Raw genomic sequence first — 22,627 nt, 5'->3', positions numbered from 1 at the left:
TATGTCGGCAGCCCTCCATAGCACACCTCTAGCAGCCGAGTGTGCTCCTAATGACAGTGCACTACTTCTATAAATGAGTTCCTCACTCCACACCAAGAGGAAGGCAAACAAGCAAAAACCCAAACAAAATGGCTATCAAGATCCTAAAGATACAAGGTCAATCCAATTTGTCCAGAATTGCCACTGGTAATTCCAGGGTTTTGGGATGGTCCCAAAGGCCATCTCTTGCATCCCCATACCCCACCCCCACCTCGCCCAGGAGCAGCCTGGAAAGCAGGCTGTGTAGGAGAGCAGCTCTAGATCACAGGCGCCAAAGGAAAACTACTAAAACAAAAAGTCATCTCACAGATCTTATTCAAACTGCTATCCAGAAAGAAGGACTTTCATGGCACCATTATTAACCACTGACCTCAGGCAACTATTCACCTTCCGGGTAACAGCCACAGTCTCCTAGGGCAGCCTTCTTTCTTTGTGTGACTAACTTAGAACTACAAAAGAATATGAAATGGGTATTAAGAAGTATTAAGACAGGCAAAAAAATTACCCAAAGTTTCTGGAATGTTTCTTCTCTCTCTAGTTACATCTGACAGCCTAATAATTGTTCCTTCTTTCCTTTCAGTTTTGAAACGTAATCGTCCAGATTCTTCATCCTCATCATCTTCTTCATCTGATTCTTCTTTTACGTCTTTCTGGAGTTCCAAGGTTTCCATACCTCCCTACGTGGCAGACACAGAAAGCAAACAGAGAAAGAAGGAGAGTGAGTTCCTGTTCACATAAACTTAATGTTAAAAAATACCAGAATACATTAAGCTGTTTACATCTATGATGTGAAGATATTTCAAAATGTCCTCACATAAAGCCATAAGAAACTATGAACTGCTCAAGGAAAAAATAAATTCAAGTGTTAAAAATGAACACTGGAAAAAGTGGTTGGGCACATTAACATGCACCTGTAATCCCAGCACTTGGGAGACTGAGGCAGGAGGACTGTTATGAATTTGAGGCCAGCCTGGGCTACAAAGTGAACTCAAGGCCACCCTGAACTTTCAGCATAGAGACCCTGTCTCAAAAACACACACACACACACACACACACACACACACACACACACACACACAAAGTGAGTTCAAGGCCAGCCTGAACTGCATAGTGAAACCCTGTCTCAAAAAGACTGTCCCCACACAAAAAGAAAAAGCTCAAATCTCCCGTTTGTAGTTAATACAGTGTCCTACACATGGTTGCTACTTATACTTCTGAGAGGACAAACGTAACTGCTAATATTGTGGCTGGACCTACCATTGAGTCTAATCCAGATCATAACAGAACCCAATGTAACTTAAATTGAATATAATCTCAATAAATTTAAACATTTAATCTAAGTTAACCACACCTCTTCCAACCACATGGGCTCGCAAGTCCTAATTCCAGACGGCCCTTGGTTGGCGGGAGCAGTGAGCTCTGCAGCTGAGTGTGCTGCCGCTGCTCCAGCCTCCACACGCTTTCCTTCCCCTCTCATGCCCTCCTGCTTCACCTGCTCTAACTCCTAGGGCTGAGTGCAAATAAAGAGCATGGCTATGTTCTCTTCAGCCACTGCACACTAAGGCCAACTTTTATTATATGTTTTATTATATCTGTACCCCTACCCAAACTTCTTCCAGCCTCACCCCAAACTAAAGTAACTTCCTCACACAGTTCTTCCTGCCAAGTATCACCTCATTTCTTCACAGGTCAGGCTCAGTGGTCACTCGTAGGTGAAAGATAGGTAACTACTGAGCGTGAGGTTCATTTAAACACTACTTAGCAATTTAATGAAAGAAGAATTTGCCTCTTTATTCTCATGATTAATAATGTTTAAATTTTCCTTACTCTTTTTTTTTTTTTTGGTCTTTTTCCTTTTTATCGGTACCGGGGATCAAACTCACGACTGCCTGCTTGCAAGGCAGGCACTTATGCCGCTTAGCTAAATCCCCAGCCCCTAAATTTTCCTTACTCTTAACAAACTGCTGTATCACAAACTCACGAGGGAAAAGAAAAACCATGACATCATTTTTCATTCTTTCTTTCAACATTTTCCACATTCTCTCTCTCAGACACACACACAAATGCACACTCTCTCTATAGGTAGCCTTTGAGTGGAAACACATCTTCAGAATTCAAGTGCCTGAAAATAAATGGCTGACTGTAAACTATACTTTCAACCTAATGACTGCAACACCACATTGGATACTCTGGTATTCAGGCACTGGAGCATTCTAAAACATAAAACCTCAGAATTCTTACTGGATTGCTACTATTACTACCATATTTCCAGGTCTATGAAACCAGAGTGACCAATGTGTGATAAATCCAAGGGGCAAAGCCCTTACTATCTCTCTCCCTCTACTACTCCAATTAGCATTTGCCTCAGCCTATATGTCAATCATTAGAACTACTGCTCAAAGGGGATTCTGAACTAGCAGGGGCTGTGTGGGGCCTGAGAATCTCCATTTCTTCCTCCTAGAGGAAGCCAACACCAGATTCTACAAACCATAGTAAATAATAAAGCCACAGAGGAGCAGAAATCATCACTACATGTGCAAAGATCTAATACAACAACTATTACTACAGTTACACTCAAAGACGTCCCACACAAATTCAAGGCACACACAATAGTACTAAAATTTATGTAGTTTATTCTTCATCCAAGAAATCTCAAGAGGATGACGATGATCTGAAAACTGTTTCTCTGAAACAAATACTACTGGGCTGGGGATTTAGCTCAGTGGCACAAGCACTTGCCTGGCAAGTATAAGGCCTTGAGTTTGATCCCTGGTACCAAGAAAAAAAAAAGGAGGAGGAGGAGAAGAGGAAGGAGGAAGGAGGAGGAGGAGGAGGAGGAGGAGGAGGAGGAGGAGGAGAAGGAGAAGGAGAAAAAGGAAGAGGAGGAGGAGGAGGAAGAGAAAAGAGGAGGAGGAGAAGAAAAAACAAACACACACTATAGTCCAACAGGAAAAAAGACAATAAAAAACACAAGCTGTGATCCAGCAATCACATTTCTAGGTATTTACACTAGAGAAATGATTCCTTTGTACTCAAGTAAAATCCTGCAGGAAAATAATTATTCCATTCAAGATTACCAAAACTGGAAACACATGACTTCCAATGATTGTGGATGGATGTACAGTGTTATATCCAAATCCTAGAGTGCTACTAGTGATTAAAAAAGTGTAAACTCTGGACACAAATGAACTCAAATCACAACAGCATCCCCTCCATCAAAAAAAAAAAAAAAAAAAAAAAACAGTTACATACTGCAATGTTCTATTTATGTGACTGACAAAACCACTGCACTGGTGTCCAGTCAGGAATGGATGGTGGGCATACCTACAAAGAGAGAACTTAAGGGAAGTTTTCAGCGTGATTAGCATCATCCTACCAGATAAATTTCTGGTCAGGTCCTATAGCCCAAGGAAGCCCTAACCACTTACCTAGAGCTCAGCAAGCCCTGAACTGACTAGTGCGGCCAAACTCGACTGACGGCACCAGTCAGCTATAAACCACCTGACAGTTCACTAAACCAGACACATTCCCTTCCTGTTGGTTACTAACCTCTAGTCTAAGCACAGGTCTCATCCATGACCATGTGGTCTACAGAATTAACTAACCTGCCAAAATATTAATCTTTGAATAATTTCACAATCACAATTCTGTTTACAACCAAAATTTTGCTGAATGGTAGTAAATTACAATATAAAAATTATGATTCCACTGTATAAGAATTTAAATATATATTTAAACTTTGCCCATTATAGACATCATCAAAAGTACTCAAAGTTTGATTTTTGTACTGATTTGCTCTGAAAACTGGAAAGATTTAGTTCTTAATAAAGGGTAACTACAAAAATCACCATGAAAATGTATGTTTTTATTCTTCGATTTCATTACAAATACTGCTGGAAGTATTCAAAAGTTTGCTTTTTTAGTCATTGATTTATTTTGAAAACCTGAATGACTTTGCTTTTGGGAACCGGGGTAACAGGAATCAAACTCAATGTTGTGCTTGCCAGGAAGGTACTTATGTCACTGAGCTACATCCCCAGCTTTGAACGACTTTTAGTTCTTAATAAATAGTGCATATGAAAATCATTATGGAAGTACTTAACAAATAGGTACACCTTGTATTAATAAAGAAATAGAAGTTCTAAGGCGGAAGACTCACACTGATATTTTAAAATTTTCCACTAAGGGGTTGGGGATTTAACTCAGCTGCATAAGTGCCTGCCTGGCAAGCACAAGGTTGTGAGTTCAATCCCTGGTACCAAAAAAACCAGACAATAAAATTCTCCACTGAATTCTAAAATGAATATGAGGTCTATGTGTTAAAAGAAGACTCAATATTCGATCCTGAGTCTGAACAGAAACGATGGGTAAAATCTATGAAATAGGAAAACAAAATCTGAATCAGTAGAAAAGACTGCTTCCAAGTTTCTAATACTTGTTTATAGGTTAATTAGAATGACTCAGTGGACTTTCAGATACAGTACTATACAGATCAGTATCCTTCATACAAACACAAAGCTCCTTTGGAAAAGCATATGAAATTCAGCAAAATATAAATAAAGTAATAAATCACAACCAAGTGGAGTGTACCTAAAAACACAAGGTTATTATTCAAACTCAATTTAACAAATCTTACCCAGAGCCAAATACGTGTAGATTCTCCTCCTTCTCCAGAAGGTGGAGCTAAATCCCTTCCCTCACCCTCCTGGAGGGCAGTCTAGACTTAGAACAGACTAAGGGACAGACAGAGTAACAACAGCAGGATGAAGACCTCCACTATGCAGCATGGATAACATGAGCCCAATGGAAGGATGACAGAAGGAAACTTCAGTTCTGGGCCATTCTTTCCAAAAGCCCTAGCTTCAGTTGAATCGTGAGAAAAACCCAACTATACAGGAAGTATTCCACAAGGTACCTTCAAGGTCATGAGTAAAAGGAAAAACCGAGACAGAATAGAAGACAAAGGAGAGATAGGACAACGATGTGGTAGGCTGAAAAACTGGCAAAACGGAAATAGTCTAGATTATAGTTGTCAGAAATTTAATTCATACTAATAAAATAAGGGATAAGAACATTAATACATACAGAAAAAGCATTGACAAAATTTACCCCTTTAAAAAAAATCTCAGCAAACAAGAAACAGAAAAGAATTCCTTCAATCCGATTACAAAACTTCCAGGTAGTATATTTAAGGATGAAATTTTTACTGAACATCTTCCCCTTAACACAAAAACAAGGCAAGAACACCTGCCTTTTGGTACATAGCACTGGCACTGGAGTCCATAAGGTGGAGGAAGGCAAGGTGGGAAGGAGAGAAGGATTATAACTAATTATAATTATTATAAATGATTACAATGGTCTTTATTAACAGGTAACAATCATTATTAAGACATCGGTCTCCCCAATTTGATCTAAAGATACAATTCCTTCTCCATCAAAACTCCAACCAGATTTTTTTTCCAGGAAAAACTTTATTTCTTTGCAGCTACATATACTCCAACCAAATTTTTTATATAAATACATTCCAGACTTTATGTAGAAATTCAATGAACCGAGAATATCTAAAATACCCTTTGAAAGGGAAAGAATAAAATTAATAGATTTACACTGCCTGATTTTATGTTACAGTAATTCTGATTGTGTAGTGCTGGAGTAAAGCTATAAAAATAAAACCACCAAACAGAAAGGACATCTTAAAAAAAGACTGGTATGTAAATTGGCAATGGATTCAACACAAGCACTATAAAGCAATCCATCTGGAAGGAAACTGTGCAACACAAATAGTGATGAAACTCCAAATAAAAGGTCTATTAGAGCATTTAAGAAATATGTAGAAAACAACCTGAGAAATGGGCACTTACATCCTTCATCATGACTACACTCCGTGTCACACACTGCTTCCAATATAGCTATTTTTATGCAGTAAACATGGTGTATTTTCAAAGCGCGAAGTCATGAGTTCGATCCCCAGCACCAAAAAAAAACCAAAAGGTATGTCCTCATACACCTTATTACAGCATCCTGTGTCTTCTGGCTCTTAGCTAAAGTCAAAATGACCATGGAAGATAAACGTTTTGAATCAATTCAGGACATTGAGTCAGCCAAGATAGTGCAACTGAAGACACTCAGAAAAAGACTTCCAGAACTGCTTCCAAAAGTGGCAAGAATGATAGGCACAAGTGTGTTTCAAGTGAGGGGGTCTTTTACAGTAATAAATTTTTATTTAAACATTCATTGTATGTTTAATCATATTATGTATACAGATCTGCTTGACATCGTTAGTCATTAGAAAAATAAAGCCTGAAACATTAATTAATTTACCCATTCAAAGAATTAAACAAAGAAATTGACACGATCAAATGATAGAAATCAAATATAGGAGAACTCTCCTGAGTATAAAATAATGCTCGTACTGGAAAAAAATCTGAAAATTTCTTATTGCTTCCTGTCTCAGCAATTCTACCATCAAATACTAGAGAAGCAAAAATATATCCACAAAAAAATACACATATATATGCAAAAAATGAGCAATATAACCTTTGTAATTCATTAAATCATAGTAACAAAAACACTGAAAACAATCTGAATATTTAACACCAGAAAAATGAAATAAGTAGAATGAAATAAACTAGCAATTATACCTATGTATCTACATGAATGAATTTCAAAAGCATGTGGAGCAAAAAAGGTAGACACAAGAGGACATGCTATGATTACATGAAATTTAAAATAGGGAAGATCAATCCAGGGCTGGAGAAGTAAGATTAGAGCTCCCTCTGAAAGGTCAGGACTAAGGAAAAAGAAGGAACTTTATCAGTTGAAAGAGAGTGTATATGGAATATGCATGCATATCCCCAAAATTTACTGTAACTCCTGAGACCCAAATGACCTACACCTGAGTATCAATAATACCACAATGTTAAAAGCATTTTAAGTGGTGTATTTTATGATTTTTATACCTCTTTTGTTTCTTCTATATATGTCCAAACTATCTAATTTAGCAAGCCTTTTAAACTACGTAAGAAAGTAACGTACCTGACACTAATGCAGCTATATAATTAGAAAAGGTAGTCTTCATAATTTGATTTAACTTGTCTCAAGTACAGTGGTTTCTTTATATTAATCAAGCAAGAATATTAAATAAAAAGAGCCACCTGATGTCACATGCCTGTAAACCCAGCTGCACAAGAGGATGAGGCAGAGTACAAGTTCCAGGCCAACATGGGCAAGCAGGCCGGAGCCTGTTTCAGCATAAAAAGGGCTGGGGATGTCTCTTCGGGCTGGGTGTGCTTGTTCAACGCTCTGGGGTAAGGGGCTGAAGAAGACTTTCAATTCAAGTGAATTAATTCTGTGTCTTTCAGCTACAGAGTAGTTTCTCCTACAGACCTCAAGAGTTCCTAGACCAAAATCATTTGAAAACTCCAACATATTTTCTCCCTCTTTCATATTCAAGACAGAGCAGGGATGCTGCCACATGGGACAGCAGAACCAGATGTTCCTCAACAACAGGTGTTTAAGGAGATGGGTCAAAGAACTAGAAAACACCAAACCCCGGTTATATATGGCATCTTACTCGACAACGAGGATGCCCACCAAAACCAGTGCCTACAAACACTGTTGAAATGCTGTAGGAAAGCAACACCTGCTTCTCAGCACTGGAGTCCCCAGTCATTATCTTTTTGGCTGACTAACATTCAGTGAATTAAGAAAACAAGCTTAAAATATGTGTTGCTGGAAGAAAATCAACACACCTGCCTCCAAGTAAGAGCCAGTGAAGGCCTATGAGCTGCTGAGAAGCTCTGAGATTGAGTGCCTGCCTAGCATATCTGAGACCCTGAGTTTCATTCCCTAGTACTGTACTCGCACACACCATCTGAGCAAAAAGTGCATAAAGAAGTTAAATCAACCACCAAGGAAAAAAGATAAAGTAAGTAACTTTTTAAAATATCCTATTTACTAAAATTAAAATTAAAATTTTAAACTGTATGTCTGTGAGACATACAGTTTAAAAAGAAAAATAATGACAATATTTCCAGGCAAGAGAGTTAAATAAGAAATCATAGGAGTTCAACCCATGTGGCCTCTAATTCTTTACCTTCAAAATGAAAGCATTAAATTTTAGTCACCTTGTATTTCCTTTTCTTCATATTCTAAAAGAAAAAATTCCTTTACCCTCTAAGTTAATTTTAATAGCAAACTTTTTTTAAACAAGAAAGTACTAGGATATATAAAATAATTCTATCATCTAAAGGCAATTACAATTGCTACTACATTTATTCAGACTTTTTTTGAGATTAACATACACATTTAAATGTGTAGGGGTAGAGCTGAAGAGAAGAAATATTATCTTGGTTTTTTTCCAATTAATTTATCACAAGCATCATTCCATGTTAGGAAGCTAAGGCACCAGAGGTATAGCATTTTCCACTGTGCTTAACCCTTTATAAAAAGTTACCCTGGTTCCATTTACTTCAGTCCTGTAACTAAACACTTGGTGCACACATCTTTGAAGCCATTTAGAATAATTCCTTTGGATACACTCATTAAAATGGAATTGGTAAGTCAAAGGACACTGACAAGGAGAGTAAAAGCTCTCATCTTTCTCTTCTTGCAATCTAAGACGTCACCCTGTCACATTTCCTACAGGTTGTGAGAAGATGGGGTCCCTGGTCAGACTAGGACAGATCATTACTAACGACACTGAGCAGCACTGAATGCCAGTGATCTGAGGCCCCATTCCCACTGGGCTACAAGATCTGGCTCTAAGGGAGCTGTGCTCCTGGAGTGACTTTGCATTCTGGGCTCAGAGAACCCGGATCTGTCACAAAAAGCAGCGAGAACAACTGTCCTGGCTCCACAGGAAGAAAAGCTAAGTCTCTCAAGGCCACTGGCTATATTAATGTTCTTGAACAGAGAGAGCTTCCACAACAAAGGTCAAGCAGGTAAAATATGCAGAAACCTAAAGAATCCATAGAAAGTGTCTCCTAAGAATATTTCCAACATCTTCTCCTACACCTGACTAATAAATTGTATTTGCCAGCAACAGGTGAAAATTCTCAAATCAATGAAATTAATATTCCAACTTCAAAATACCAATAATCTAAGAAAAACAACATGAAATTAATGGACTGTGAATTCCTAGGTTTCCCTTTCTCATCTATTTACCACTAGAGAGGATCTCTTTGGAAGCCTTCTCCTTTAACTTCTCAATTTCCTTCTCAGGTATACTTGTATAAATTACTCTAACTTTACAGGTTTGATTGAGCTTTGTACTAGGGAGACTGCTACAGAATTTGATGGGGAGCCACTTTTCCCTGGTCTCTGATCTCCCCAAGCTTTTAACATCTCCTTTGGCTTTGGATTTGGTTCCCTGATCTAGATACATTTTCCTACAATTGGAGATCTGGGTGAAAAGTCCCTGTACTACTAGTTATATCTCTCATATTTACACTACAAGTTTTGAATAGAGATAGACAAAAAGGGAAATCAAATTTAGTTTGTGGGAATGAAGAAAGTGTATGTCTAGGAAATGTTCCTGTTGTGGACCCAACATGCAAGTTCAGGGGCTGGGAAAAAGGACAGGTGAACAAAATGCTCTGTGGGCTGAACTTCTAAGGCCTTGGTGTAACATCTGAAGTAAATAAATGGTTAAGCCAGTATTATCACTTTTTATTATCTCTTTTAAAAAAATAGGGAAGTATCATTAAGGAAAACTGAAGGGTAAAAAACACTAAAAATAAAAATGTTGAAGAAAATCAGTAAATCCCTGGACAAGAGAACGGTTTGTAGCCTAAATAACTTGGCCACAGCACCAGCTCTGGGGGACAAGAGAGCTGCAACATACTCTAGGCCCACCCAGATCTGCCCATCTGTGAGATGTCTTCAGAGGGCCACCTCTTCCACACAGGCCCTCAGGAACTCCTCAGTGTCTGAGACTCTTCAGGAACTGTCACTTTTTCTTCTGCACCACAAGAATTTGCAAGCATCTTTCCAAGTACCTTGAAGTCAGAAACCAAGCCTTATCCTCACCGTTTCCTCAACACCTAAGGCCTACATATAGGAACCCTGAGATATTTTTGACTTAACAGTTCAAATTAAAGAATATTAACTAATTAGAAGTACTAACCTACACATCACATTTTTGAGATAACACCAAAAACCATTCAAAACACCAACACTCAAAAGGCACACACTATCTGGAAACCAGTATGGCAGAACTCACTTTGCTAAGGGGTCTAAGAAGTCGGGGTTTTACTACACTCATCAAAAATATGTCTCAACTTTTCACTAACGCTAAAAATATGCTAATTTTAAAGCTGGAGGGAAAAAACCAGCAAATTTTTTTACTCTTTTTAAAAGTTGAATGAATACCTCTTTTGTCTCAGGAGCAATATGGGAACCAGTAAGCTCATCTAATCCATCTTCAGCAACACATTCTTCCTGCTCTTGCAGCCCCTGTTGCCCACCATAAGCCTGCAAGTATTCTTCATCCTAACAACCATTAAAGAGAAAACAGCTTTTGGTGTTGTTGAAGCACTTTTCATCTTTGTGGCTCATGCTTTTAGCAAGTTTTATGATGGCAACAACCAGAACAAGCACAGGGCGCTAAGCACTGCCTCTACACATAGTGGGAGCTATGCACAACATGCTAAGGTTAATGCCTCAATGCCTGGGCTGTGCTTCAGAGCCATGCTGTTAAAAGTAGCTCTTCTTCAAATCAACCCCAGAAAAAGCAATCTGAAGAAACATGCTCATTCTCAGAGGAGCCTGGCAGCAGGAGGGACTGAAATCTTTACCAGTTCTCACCAATTTTAAGGCAATGGAAACACAACTATGGACAACTCAATTCAACACAAGTGGCTGTTACTAAGCTGGCAAGCACTCACAAAGCAGGAAACCCAAAAGAGTTTACTGCAGAGCTAATAGTTAACTGCATAGTGTGTGACTGTCTGTCTGTGCACCAACGAAAGCAACTGGGCAAACCACCTCCGCTTCCACAACTGCCTCACCTCAACATGGGAAAAGCACACTGCCTGCGACTGTGCTGAAGAACTGTGAGCACCCTATGACAAAATCCAATTCCATAACCCTCGGCTCACTAGCAGCAGAACAGTCAAACTTCAAAGGTAGCCAGAGCATCTTATCAAAACTTCAGCAAATGTACACTACGGTATAGTCTACACCACTGACTCTCCCCAGAAAACAGCAACCTGCTACTCTTCACATAAACTGTCAAGCTGAAAGGGCATTTATGAACTCTCAACGTATGGTCATTTTTGTAGGCCTAAATACAGTAACTGCATGTAAAAATACGCCACCAACAAATAACTTTTTAATATTTTATAGACTAGTAATACAGAGGCCTCTTATAAGAGGGTAAGTTTTAAAATAAAATTTTTAATATTTTATAGACTAAGTAGTAATACAGACACCTTATTATAAGAGGGTAAGTTTTAAAATAAAATTGCAGTTTACTCTCAAGAGTAAAGAGTTTTGCACCTGCAAAACTCAGACTTAAGGATCTTGTTACTTTCAGAATTTCTACATACATTTTTACTTTGGATTCTGGCTTAATTCTGGAAAAAAATTAATTCTCTTTAATGTGGCAGACTCCTATGAGTATTTTTAAATTGCCACATCTTTCTTCTTTCAGTACCTAGATCTCATGCTTAATGATTAGGATGCCTTTCAATCCAGAGCCTTTGTGTAACCACAAGTGTAACAATATACAGCTGGGTGAATTCACTGACTAGAAATTCTCCACAACACTGCAAGAACGCAACATGAAGGGCACTCCTATGTGGCCACACACTCTCTCGTTCCAAGCAGAGGTCTGTCCACTAGAGCCAAGCTTCAGGAGCAGGACCCAAGGTTCAGGTTTCTTATGGCTTAGTAATATCTGTGTGCTTAGTGATCGACACGTCAGTAAAGACACACCACATCAGTGAACTTACTCAGAGATGATTAACTTTTGTTATTTCCCTGATGCACAGGAGAAATAATACTCTTAAGAAATATCTAGGCAAAGTTTTCAAAGATCTTGATTTAATCTTTACAAGGCATTTTAAATATAATGTGCTACTTTAAGAAAATACACAAACGTCTACGACCATAACACCCTGAACGCGCCCCATCTCGTCTGATCTCGGAAGCTAAGCAGGGTCACGCCTGGTTAGTACTTGGATGGGAGAAAATACACAAACACACCAAAAAGGCACTTGTTCACCTAGTGAGAAATTACTGAAATATGTCATTAGGCTGTGGAGGTACCAATCTTCACAAGGCCTTTGTAAGACCCTACTTACAAAACCACAGATTCCATCGCTTTATCAACTCAAGATCAAGTACTCAGAAAGAATCAAATCTAAACACAATCATGACTGGAATTAAATATCTTAAAGTTCCACATAAACCATTCGTTGCAGATCTCTCTCTTTCTCTAACACACACACACACACACACACACACACACACACACGGAACCAAAATTCAGTAATTTTTAAATGTTTTCCTGGAATGAAGCTATCGACAGATAAAGAGCCACTCCTGCGTCACATGGGCTCTCTGAGCACCAAACTGCACCAGACATGTTTCCATCCTACCTCACCAGGTCCTGCTGCTCTGAAGGCCCTAGTGCTCTACACAACAGCTGCACAATTACCCACTCAGTGCTTATTTTAAAAAACACATCTCTTTTGATGATGCATCATTGCAACACATGAAAATATTACTTGTTCTTCCTTATGGTTGAACTTTAAACAGGAAAAAGAAATACTATCTTCCAAAACCATCTTTCCAAAACAAAAATCAGCACAATCTTTACTTCTTGATTACAGATAACAAATTGTGTGTGACATTTCCCAACTAACCTCCAATCTCTTTATTCAGGTTTAGACAGTTCTCAGTTACAAAAAGGATGAATGAACAGGACATCAATCACTTTAGAATATTAGCACCTTAAAGATGTCTTTAGCAGGTCAATAATCTTTTCACCTTAGAAGGACTTTATCAGATCTTGTCTAAAGCCTGGATAAAAGCCCTGCATTAAGTACTTCTAACAACTGACAGTGTATCTCCACCACACAAAGCTGTTTTCTTCCTTAGGGTGCAATCCTCAAGGTCACCATTCTTCCCAGCCTTCCAGAGTGACAAAGGCGCATTACCTCTGGCCAAACAAGCTGTCAACATAAACTTTGTCATAGCTTAGATAAAGAAACTGGCAGACAGTGATAATAAGGTCTAATTTCCCTCCTTCCCAAGGGAGGTAAACAGATTTCAAATCAGTCTAGAAACCTGTGCACAGGAAGCCATGTTATCTCTGGCCATACAAAGAACAAAAGACTCACTGTAAATTCATCTAAAGGCTCATTGATCTCAATGTCCAGCACTTCATCACTGTACAGCTGCTCCTCCTCTGGCTCTTCCCCATATTCTATTTGGTCTTCAGTCAGCTCTGTGTCGTGGCCTTCATACTGTCCTTCCTCTGGGTACTCCTGAGTATACAATTCTGCACCATCAGGTTTGTGGTAAGCTAGCTCCTCCTCGCCTTGTTCATATTCAGATTCCTGCTCTCCAGACTGGTCATTAGTGTTGTCAGAAAGTTCAAACGATGTAACCATACCAGAGGTGGTATTGAGACTGATTGTAACATCCTGAGAACTGGAGAAGACAAAATACAGAGACACCCACTGAACATGGAGCTCAACAATAGATCATTTTTCAGTGTACTACTGTAAACACGCTGTAACAAAAACTTCAATTAGGACTGGTGAGGTTATTCCAGCTATTGATCCACGCCATTTTGCTCCAACAAGGAGTGAAAACAAGGCTCAAAGTGCAACACTGAGCCAATGCCAAAAGCATGGAATCCAGGCAACAGAGTACAGTGCACTGAGTCCATGCCCAAGACTCTGGTGAGGGCAGAGCCTCCACTTTACTTCTTGGCTGAAGGTTATCTGGCCAAAGCATCATCAGTCCAGTGGGAAAAGTCTGACTGGCAGAAATCTAAGACTGAAACAAAGCATTTTATGTTTTATTCTAATCCACAGCATGAATTGATGGACTCTGTTGCTAGGAATGTCTATATTAAACACAAGAGTACTGCTCTATAAGCAGAAAATCATAATTGGAATTTTAAGAACAATGGTTTCTTTATTAATCTATATAAAGCAAAGTTAGATTCCTTTTAACAAGACAATAAAATATTAAAAATATATATGGAAAACCCCTTGATCAAATAATTAAAATGTATACTAGTCACAAATTTCTCTAAAATATAATTGGTAATTTTCAAGAGAAATAATAGGATTTTACCACTTCAAAAAACCATATTCCACTGATAAATCATAGTTAAATACTAAACAAACAGGTGCAGCATTTCAAATGCAGAAATATGCAAGTAAGTCTATGTTCACACATATTAAGTATCCAATCCTAACAAAAAGTTGAAGATATAACATAAGAGTTCAAACCCCTGGCTAAAAAGATACACATCAAGGCCAACCTTACTTAAAATATCAAATTATAATAATGAAATCAAATACTGTGATAAGGAAGTATATGTAACTGGTAGAATAATTTAACTATTTTCACCCATAAATTAGTTTTTCCTTTTTTTTTTTTTTTTGTCTTTTTCGTTTTTTCATCGGTACCAGGGATCGAACTCAGGACTGCACACTTGCAAGGCAAGCGCTTATGCCACTGAGCTAAATCCCTAGCCCTCATAAACTAGTTTTTAAAAACCTGTTACTCAAGACTATCTAACATGCATTTATTAATTCATTTATAACTAAGAAGTATTAAACATTTTGCCAAAGTTTCCTTATAAAACGGGAAAATTATTTTCATTTTCCAGGATATTATACTAAGTATCTCCTTCCAAAACAGTGATTTACACATGAACATGTATTAATATAAATTGTCTAAATAGAAACAAAGGTACCAATATAAACCTGCAGTAAAAGTCTAAGGACACTCTCCTTCATCTAAGGAGAAAGTAATTCTTTAAACAGTAGTGTGAAACAGTACTCAGTTTTTAGGACTTGCACTGCATGAACTGAAAAGTCATCAAATTCAAGGCCGGTACCAATTTTAAGGAGCAGATCTATCTCCACTGCAATACATATGGATTCTGTAGCAGAATACAAAATAAGTCATTTAGGATGTGGCCAAATGTTAAAAGATACACCAGCACATTATTCAATTACAACTGACTATTAATTATAACTTACAAACAGCTCCTATTAATTTAAAGAACATTTTTAATGAATTAATATTTAGTACCTGAAATTTTCTTCATCTTCATTATCACTCTGTAAAAGGTCATCATTTAGTTCTTCATCTGACAAATCTGACTGATTCTAATTGAAATAAAAAATCTAATTAATGCATGTCACTTTCATAAAAAGATGTTACAAAGGTATCAAATTATGTTAAATGGACTGTTTCAAGCCTTATGTGAGACATTCATCATCCAGACATTTTTCAGTTTTATATCACTATGGACAATCAAGAATCACACATATGGCTTCCTTCTTTGGACTAATGTTTAGCTGCTACACATGAGGAAGTATGGCAGTGGTTAAGTGTAATGGTCAGTTTTATTCTAATTCTAACACAAAAGGAAAAAGGGTAAGAGATCCTTGGGTGAAGACTTTCAAACAATCTTTCCTTACCATAAACAAAAAAGGTATCTTTCAGATACAACTAAATTTAACAGTTAGTATCTAATATTTGAAGATATTTAAAGCAATATAGAAATACAACTTTAAGTTAGGCATGGTGGCACATGTCTGTAATCCCAGCACTCGAGAGGCTGAGGCTAGAGGATCGCTGCAAGCTCAACACCAGCCTGGGCTACAAAGTGAGCCCAGTGGCCAGCCTAACATGTACAACGAGACCCTGTCTCAAAGACAAAGAAAGACAGACAGAGACACAGCGAGAGTGAGAGAGCGAGAGAAAAAGAGTTTTTAAGGTAACTTGATCACCCAACTGAAATGGCAGGGCCTGTCTATCCACTACAGATCACAATGGAAAGTAACTCCCCAAGCTCACTCTTCTCAGTCCTGATGGTGTGGTGAACTCATCCCCTCAGCAGGCAAGGAAGTCTAGGGATTCAGTAAACAGCTCTCAATTTTGTTGAGTTAAATATGCCTCAATATTTTAAAATGAAGAGTAAAATCTCACTTTCCTCTCCTATTAAAATTGTTCACATGTGTAAAAGGCATCTATAAATTAATAACTATCCTCCAAAAGTCAAAGTCACATATATGCTCACATACACATTTATTTTTTAAAAAGTGAAAATTGAGGGCTAGGCATGGTGGAGCAAGCCTACAATCCCAGCACTTGGAGGCTGAGGCAGGAGGAATACTGCTAGTAGAGGCCAGCCTACGCTACAAAGTGAGTTCAATGCTAGCCTAAAGTACATAGTAAAACCCTGATTCAAAAAAAAAAAAGCGGGGGAGGGACAGGTATTTAGCTCAGCAGCATAAGTGCCTGCCTGGCAAGCACAAGGTCAAGAGTTCAATCCCCGGTACCAAAAAAAAAGTGAAGACTGAAAAATTAGCTTTTCTATTTAATCTCTATCTCACAAAAATAAGTTTCTCAAATTTCACTATATATTCTTCATTCTTCATTACATATTTCTGATAGCCAAAAATGAACCAAGAGATCCCACTTATCAATGGCACTGCAACATAAATTTTTCTTTCTGGGCAGTGGCTTGGCACATGCTAGCTACGCCTCTGACTCTGTAGGTCTTAGCCCTTTAGTTAAACTTATAAGAATTTAAATAAATAAAAAAAAAAAAACCAACCCAGTGAACCAAAACTCAGTGACCATGTAGCATGTAATGATGTTTAAGTAGCTGCTCCTTGGACACGGTTCCCTTATACCCTCAGCATTCCTTTGCTGAAAAGGGGGAAAGTGGCAGTCCACAGACAGGCCACAGGTAATGAATCATCAGTAAGCAGCAGAACACAGAAAGAAAAACTCACTTGAAAGAAGTCTAACTGAAATCCACATTATTAGAGAAAATGCTAAAAGTAACATAAGCTATACGAAAACTACACAACTAGTACTTCTAATACAAAATCTTAACAGAATTACAAAGAAGATTTAAAGAGTCATCTAATCAGATGTGATGATCTAGATGGAAAAACGTGAATCTACCACACTATCTGAAATACTTATACCACTAGTATACCAGTGAATCTTAACCTAAAAGTGCAACGAACTTCAGGGTAACTGGTGAGAGTAAGAAGTCACCACAATTTCAGTAGTTTTTAAAACTAAGCACTGATATTGTTACAGGCAGCTGAGTTAGTTAGAAATATTATAGGCAGTGAGCCAGGGCAGGGTCCTCAAAGGAGCCAGTGCAGAAGACCAGATGCCTTGCAACTGAGGGTGAGGGGGAGACACACAGTGCTTAACATGATGAAGTACTGGTTCTGACAGAACCAAAACACAACTGTTTACAAAATGCTGATCTTTACCCACTTTCCAGTCATGTATCCATGCATCAAAGTGTTCCTGTATTTTAAGTAACATTAAATAGTTACTGCTTTGTTTCAGAAATACCTATATTTTCTTACCTTTTTGCCAGATAGCAAATCTTCTCCAAGTAAATCATCTTCAAGTTCACTAAGAAAAGGAAACATCAAAGTATTATTCCTGTAATACTGGAAATTCTGTGAGTTACATAGAAATTTAACAGGGGCTCTGGAACTTGGAGGTTTTAATGTGAAATGATATACTTTCTTTTACTTTATTAATAGTGAATGGTATTTTTAAATATACAAGGAACATTCTTTTAGGTAAAAAAGACAAGATACAGGAAATAACTGACTAAACTTTTTAAATTTTGTACTTCAGTAGCAGATCTGCATCTCTTTTACCTGTAAAACAAGACACTATATTAGAAACAATATCTAAACTTTCTATCTTTAAAAATTTCTGACGAAATAAAAGAGCTTAAATATTCATCAAAAACCAGAGATCATGTGGCATTCATCAAACTGTCAAAAACTAAACATATTAAAAATATTTAAACTATAATGAGGCTATAAAATTAAATCACAGTAACTAAGAGAATTATCTTTAGATATCATGAAGTCACAGTGATCATCTGAAACATTTCCTAGCATATTTCCCTTCCAAGTTGACTGGGAGAAGGGCCCACACAAAGCAGGACCCTTTAAGTGAATCAAAAAGGTAGTCATTTCCAGATTTTTTGATGGAGGAAAATGCCTACCACTGGATTATGTCTTTATTTCTGGAGAATCCAATTTCTTAGAAGCAAACATCTTCACAGACCAGCATACAGAAAAAAAAAAAAAAAAAAAAATATATATATATATATATATATATATATATATACACAAATGGACTAATGATTCTAAGTGCAAATGTTCACAGAGACTGATCTGCACCAATATCCTCACCAGAAGTATTCCTCTTTTTAAAATAAAGGCTGTAAACTGGGCATTATGGCATACACCTACGTGACCAGCCTGGGCTACAGAATAAGTTCAAGGCCAGCCTGAACCATAGCCTGTTTTGTCTCACCATAACATAACATAACATAACATAACATAATATAACATAACATAACAGGCTTACTTATAAGTCTGTAGGTTTTGCTGGGCATGGTGGTGCACACCTATAATGCCAGCACTTGGGAGGCTAAAGCAGGAGGAATACTGTGAGTTTGAAGCCAGCCTGGACTACAAAATGAGTTCAAGGCTAGTCTGAACTACATAGCAGGGCTGGGAATTTAACTCAGCAGCATAAGTGGCCTGGCAAGTATGAGGTTGAGAGTTCGATTCCTAGTACAAAAAAAAAAAAAAAAAAAGACAAACTGCATAGCAAGACTGTCCTGCAAAAGACAATCGATCAATCAATAAAATTCTATTGGTTCTGAGAGATCAGCACTAAGACTGTTTACTCAAAAAAACAGAATACTCAGATTTCGAGGAATGTATATATGGAGTTACAACACTTCTATATAATAGTTTCTATAACTAGAAACAACAAAAAAGTTATTTAATGCACTAAGTTTCTTAGCTATTTTAAATTAAACTTGCAAATAAGCCTTGTACCCTCAATTTTTTATTTTATGAATAAAACACAACTGTATAACAACAAACAAGAGAACCTCATCTTATAGAGGAAAATAACAACAAAACATACAACTGACGGAAAGACAGACAGACAGAGGACAAAACTTCACAGCCGTTGAAAAACAATCCTTTCCAGACTTGTGCAGGACAGCTTTGAAAGAAATACACCATTCTTTCCCACATATTTAAACTATTGAGTGTCTATCAGACAGTGTTTCTATCTTTGATACTGCAACTGTCCTCCAGGAGAGGGGGAAACTTGCTGTGAGGTTAATCACTCTAGTTAAGAATTAGATTCTAGATGACCCAAAACACACATGCACCTCTTTGAAGATAAGCACAGTCTATATTCTATCAAATTAAGAGACACTATGGTAACTACTATTATGTCGAGATTATCTTGTGGTGAAACACTATTTTGCTTAAATGGCTATGTTTTGATCTGCGCTGTTTTGTTGTTATGCCTTCTTTTTTTATCTCAATCTCCTTTTCATTATCTACTTTTTCATTTTTATCCTTTTAATTAAGGGAAAAATAAAAAATAGCAGGATATATTACAGTAACCCACTTTGATTTCCTATTAACTTGATTTGAAACTCTGTATTGCTCTCACCATCTGGTTTTGACTGATTTTCCTTATTGTGACGCCCATTCTGGTTGACTATTATCTTCTTTTGAAGTCCTCTAATGTCGCCAATGTTTTGGTTTTATTGGTCTTATTCTTTACTGTTTTGTTCAATTTTATTATAACTGATGATATAGGCAATTCTTTTTAAGATAACAAGAGGCATTATGGTAACCATTGTTGATCACCTTGTATTTTGTTTTTACATTATGTATTATGTCCATCCTTTTGATTTGACTGACTCTGTCCTGGTATGTCACATTTGGTTTTACTTTCTTCAAAAAGAAAAAGTAGTAAGAACTGTGGGAGCAATAAAACCCAAAATGTGTAATTGTCATTGTACAAAAGAAAAGAAAGTTCTCTAAAAGATATAACTGCATATATATTTAAGTGTATAAGATAGATAACCATATTACTGAGTTTTGTTGGATCATTGAACAAAACTGTTTGCAGTCTCACTGTTTGAAAGTCCCCTCTATATGCTTTAATTTTGTAACTTCAACAACTATTTCTAAGATGACAATATGTAATTAGTGATTTCCTACTGTTTATTTTTTCTGAAATTCTGTATAACTTGTACCCTTTTTCTGTATTTTTTTTCTTTTTCTCCTTAAATAAAATTTTAAAAAAAATTAAGCAACTGAAAATGGACAGTAAAACCATTTTCCCAGGACACTAATTATGATGTTAGGGCAAGTGTTAGTAATTAGACAAACAAAACACTAGCAAGTATCTGTGATCTCTGCTGACACGAAAAGGCATCTGGAATTATGAAACCCATCTTTAACACTATTCTCAGGGCCAGGGATTTAGCTCAGTGGCTCAAGCACTTGCCTGGTAAGCATAAGGTGGTAAGTTCCATCCCTAGTACCAAAAAAAAAAAAAAACCTACCTACTCTCAAATTTGGCATAGTGACAAATGCCTCTAAACCCACTACTTGGGATGCTGAGTAGGAGGATCACTGAGGATCACTGCAAGTTCAAGGCCAGCCTGGGATACAAAGTGAGTTCAAGGAGCCAGGGATATAGCTCAGCATCACAAGCACCTGCCTGGCAAGTGCAAGGTCCTGAGTTCAACTCCTGGTACCAAAACTTTTTTGGACTTGAACTGCATAGTGAAACCCCGTCTCAAAAAGGAGACAAAACAAAACAAAACAATAAACTACCTACTCCATCAGTTAGAAAATGAGTGGAGTGTACAGAAGAGGGGGCACTTACTTGCTGCCATGATTAATGAGAAACAGGATGGGAGACAGGATTAATCCCAAAGGACTAAAACAAGCACAAGTGAGAGAACAAGAAATCAACATCTATTCAGTATACAGAAAGAGCCAGGCACTGAGGTAAGTCCTGTGCAGTGATGAGCTTTTAATCAGTATCAAAATCCTCCCCTGTGGTCAGTTATATCACCAGGGGCTTAAGCATGGAAGCCCAGACTGAGAAGTGAAATAACTTGCCTAGCACCATCCCTCTTAGAATGCTAGGGCCCCAGTAAAGGAACTCAGCCTGTTTCCAAGTCCAAATCTAACAACCATGCACACATTCACAAAGCCAGATAGATACAATTGTCTTACTGTCATTCGCAAGAGGAATCCTCCAACTGTTACCACTAACAAGGTACCTGCGGCCATTCCTTGCCCAAACTGGCAGCTTCAGAGGTGACCAGTTGTCAAGGACCTGGCTGCAGCCTTTTGAAATCGCAAGTGGGACAGCATGACTGCTGCACAGGCGCCTGTCACCTCACGTCCTCCCCACACCAGTCCACGCTCCTGCCATCTCCACCAGCTCTAGGCCTGGACTTGGCTCTCAGTGCTGTCTCAGGCTGTCCCTGCCGCTGGCTTATGGACACATCCAGCTGATGGAAGGCAGCTCCAGAATGCTGGGCAGAAGAGAACTCTTACTCCCCTTTCACTGCACCCGGCTCACTATCTTGTAATGGACTCTTCATTCAATGGTTTTCAGTTCAAACCTTGAAGTTCTCTCTTCTTGCATGTAAATAGACAATACACACACACATCTTTTAAAAAAGGCTTTAAAACAATATAGCAATAAATTTTTCATAACAATCTGATTCAGTCTTCCTAACCTTCCACTTCTTCCTGCACTGTGTAACACTCAGAAGAGGCTGTTTAATGCTTAGAAGAGAACAAGCAAGAGGTCACACGATACCACATCTTCACACATGCAAACATGCCACAAAAGACAGTGAAAAAGGAAGAGATGGTTCACAAACAACACTGGAACGTGACTGGTATTGAGGGAAGTAATAGAAACTACTAGAGTCTTGTCTCACGCCATGACCAAAATGCAAGATCCAATCATAAAAGTTGCCAAAGACAACTAAAATCACATCAAATGTTCTCAAAAGCCAACAAGAACATTGGCCCAGTCTGCCCATCAATAGCTACAATGGATAAACAAAACAACCAATATTTACTTTCACTATTTTAAAATATTCCATAAACCAATTTTACTCTTGCAGAATGCTCACTTGGAAATTAGTACATAAAAGCTAAGAACTGAATCATCTCGTTTTTCCTAATTTCAACCCTGAAGAACCAAATGGCTTGCAGAAATGTAAGAGGTATCAGAAAGTGCCTTAACTGCGTATAGCTCGTCAGACACAGTGCAGCTCCCAGCGGAGGTGCACAGAACGCACAAGGCTTCCTCCCTCCCTCGCCACTCGAACATACCAAACTCCAGATCTATTATTCTACATCAATACAAGGGGCAAAGGAAACCCTACAAATACCTCAGAGGGCGCACACATCAAAAGCAGAAATTCTACAAGACATACTACTTCACTTCTACAAAAAAAAAAAGAAGAAACTACACTAAGATA

At 37.9% G+C, this 22,627-nt stretch overlaps 1 protein-coding gene across 6 annotated transcripts in view; it reads right to left on the bottom strand.

The window, feature by feature from the left end:
- Positions 1–22,627, bottom strand: part of Rbm33 (RNA binding motif protein 33) — a 106,610-nt gene that overhangs the window by 61,282 nt on the left and 22,701 nt on the right. For 4 of the 6 annotated variants that reach the window (XM_003469779.4, XM_063250828.1, XM_063250829.1 and 1 more), the window contains exons 3-7: positions 17,634–17,682; positions 15,322–15,398; positions 13,386–13,698; positions 10,411–10,530; positions 545–716 (exon numbers count right to left, since the gene is read on the bottom strand). In XM_003469779.4, coding sequence (XP_003469827.3) covers positions 545–716; positions 10,411–10,530; positions 13,386–13,698; positions 15,322–15,398; positions 17,634–17,682 — 731 coding nt within the window. The remainder of the gene's footprint in view (positions 1–544; positions 717–10,410; positions 10,531–13,385; positions 13,699–15,321; positions 15,399–17,633; positions 17,683–22,627) is intronic. The other 2 variants (XM_063250830.1, XM_063250832.1) reach the window with 1 other exon arrangement.

Source organism: Cavia porcellus, unplaced genomic scaffold, assembly GCF_034190915.1.
Source record: "Cavia porcellus strain 051 isolate PalLab524CR breed Dunkin Hartley unplaced genomic scaffold, mCavPor4.1 scaffold_6, whole genome shotgun sequence".
NCBI classification, from domain to species: Eukaryota; Metazoa; Chordata; class Mammalia; order Rodentia; family Caviidae; genus Cavia; species Cavia porcellus.
This window is presented reverse-complemented; position numbering and strand designations above follow the sequence as displayed.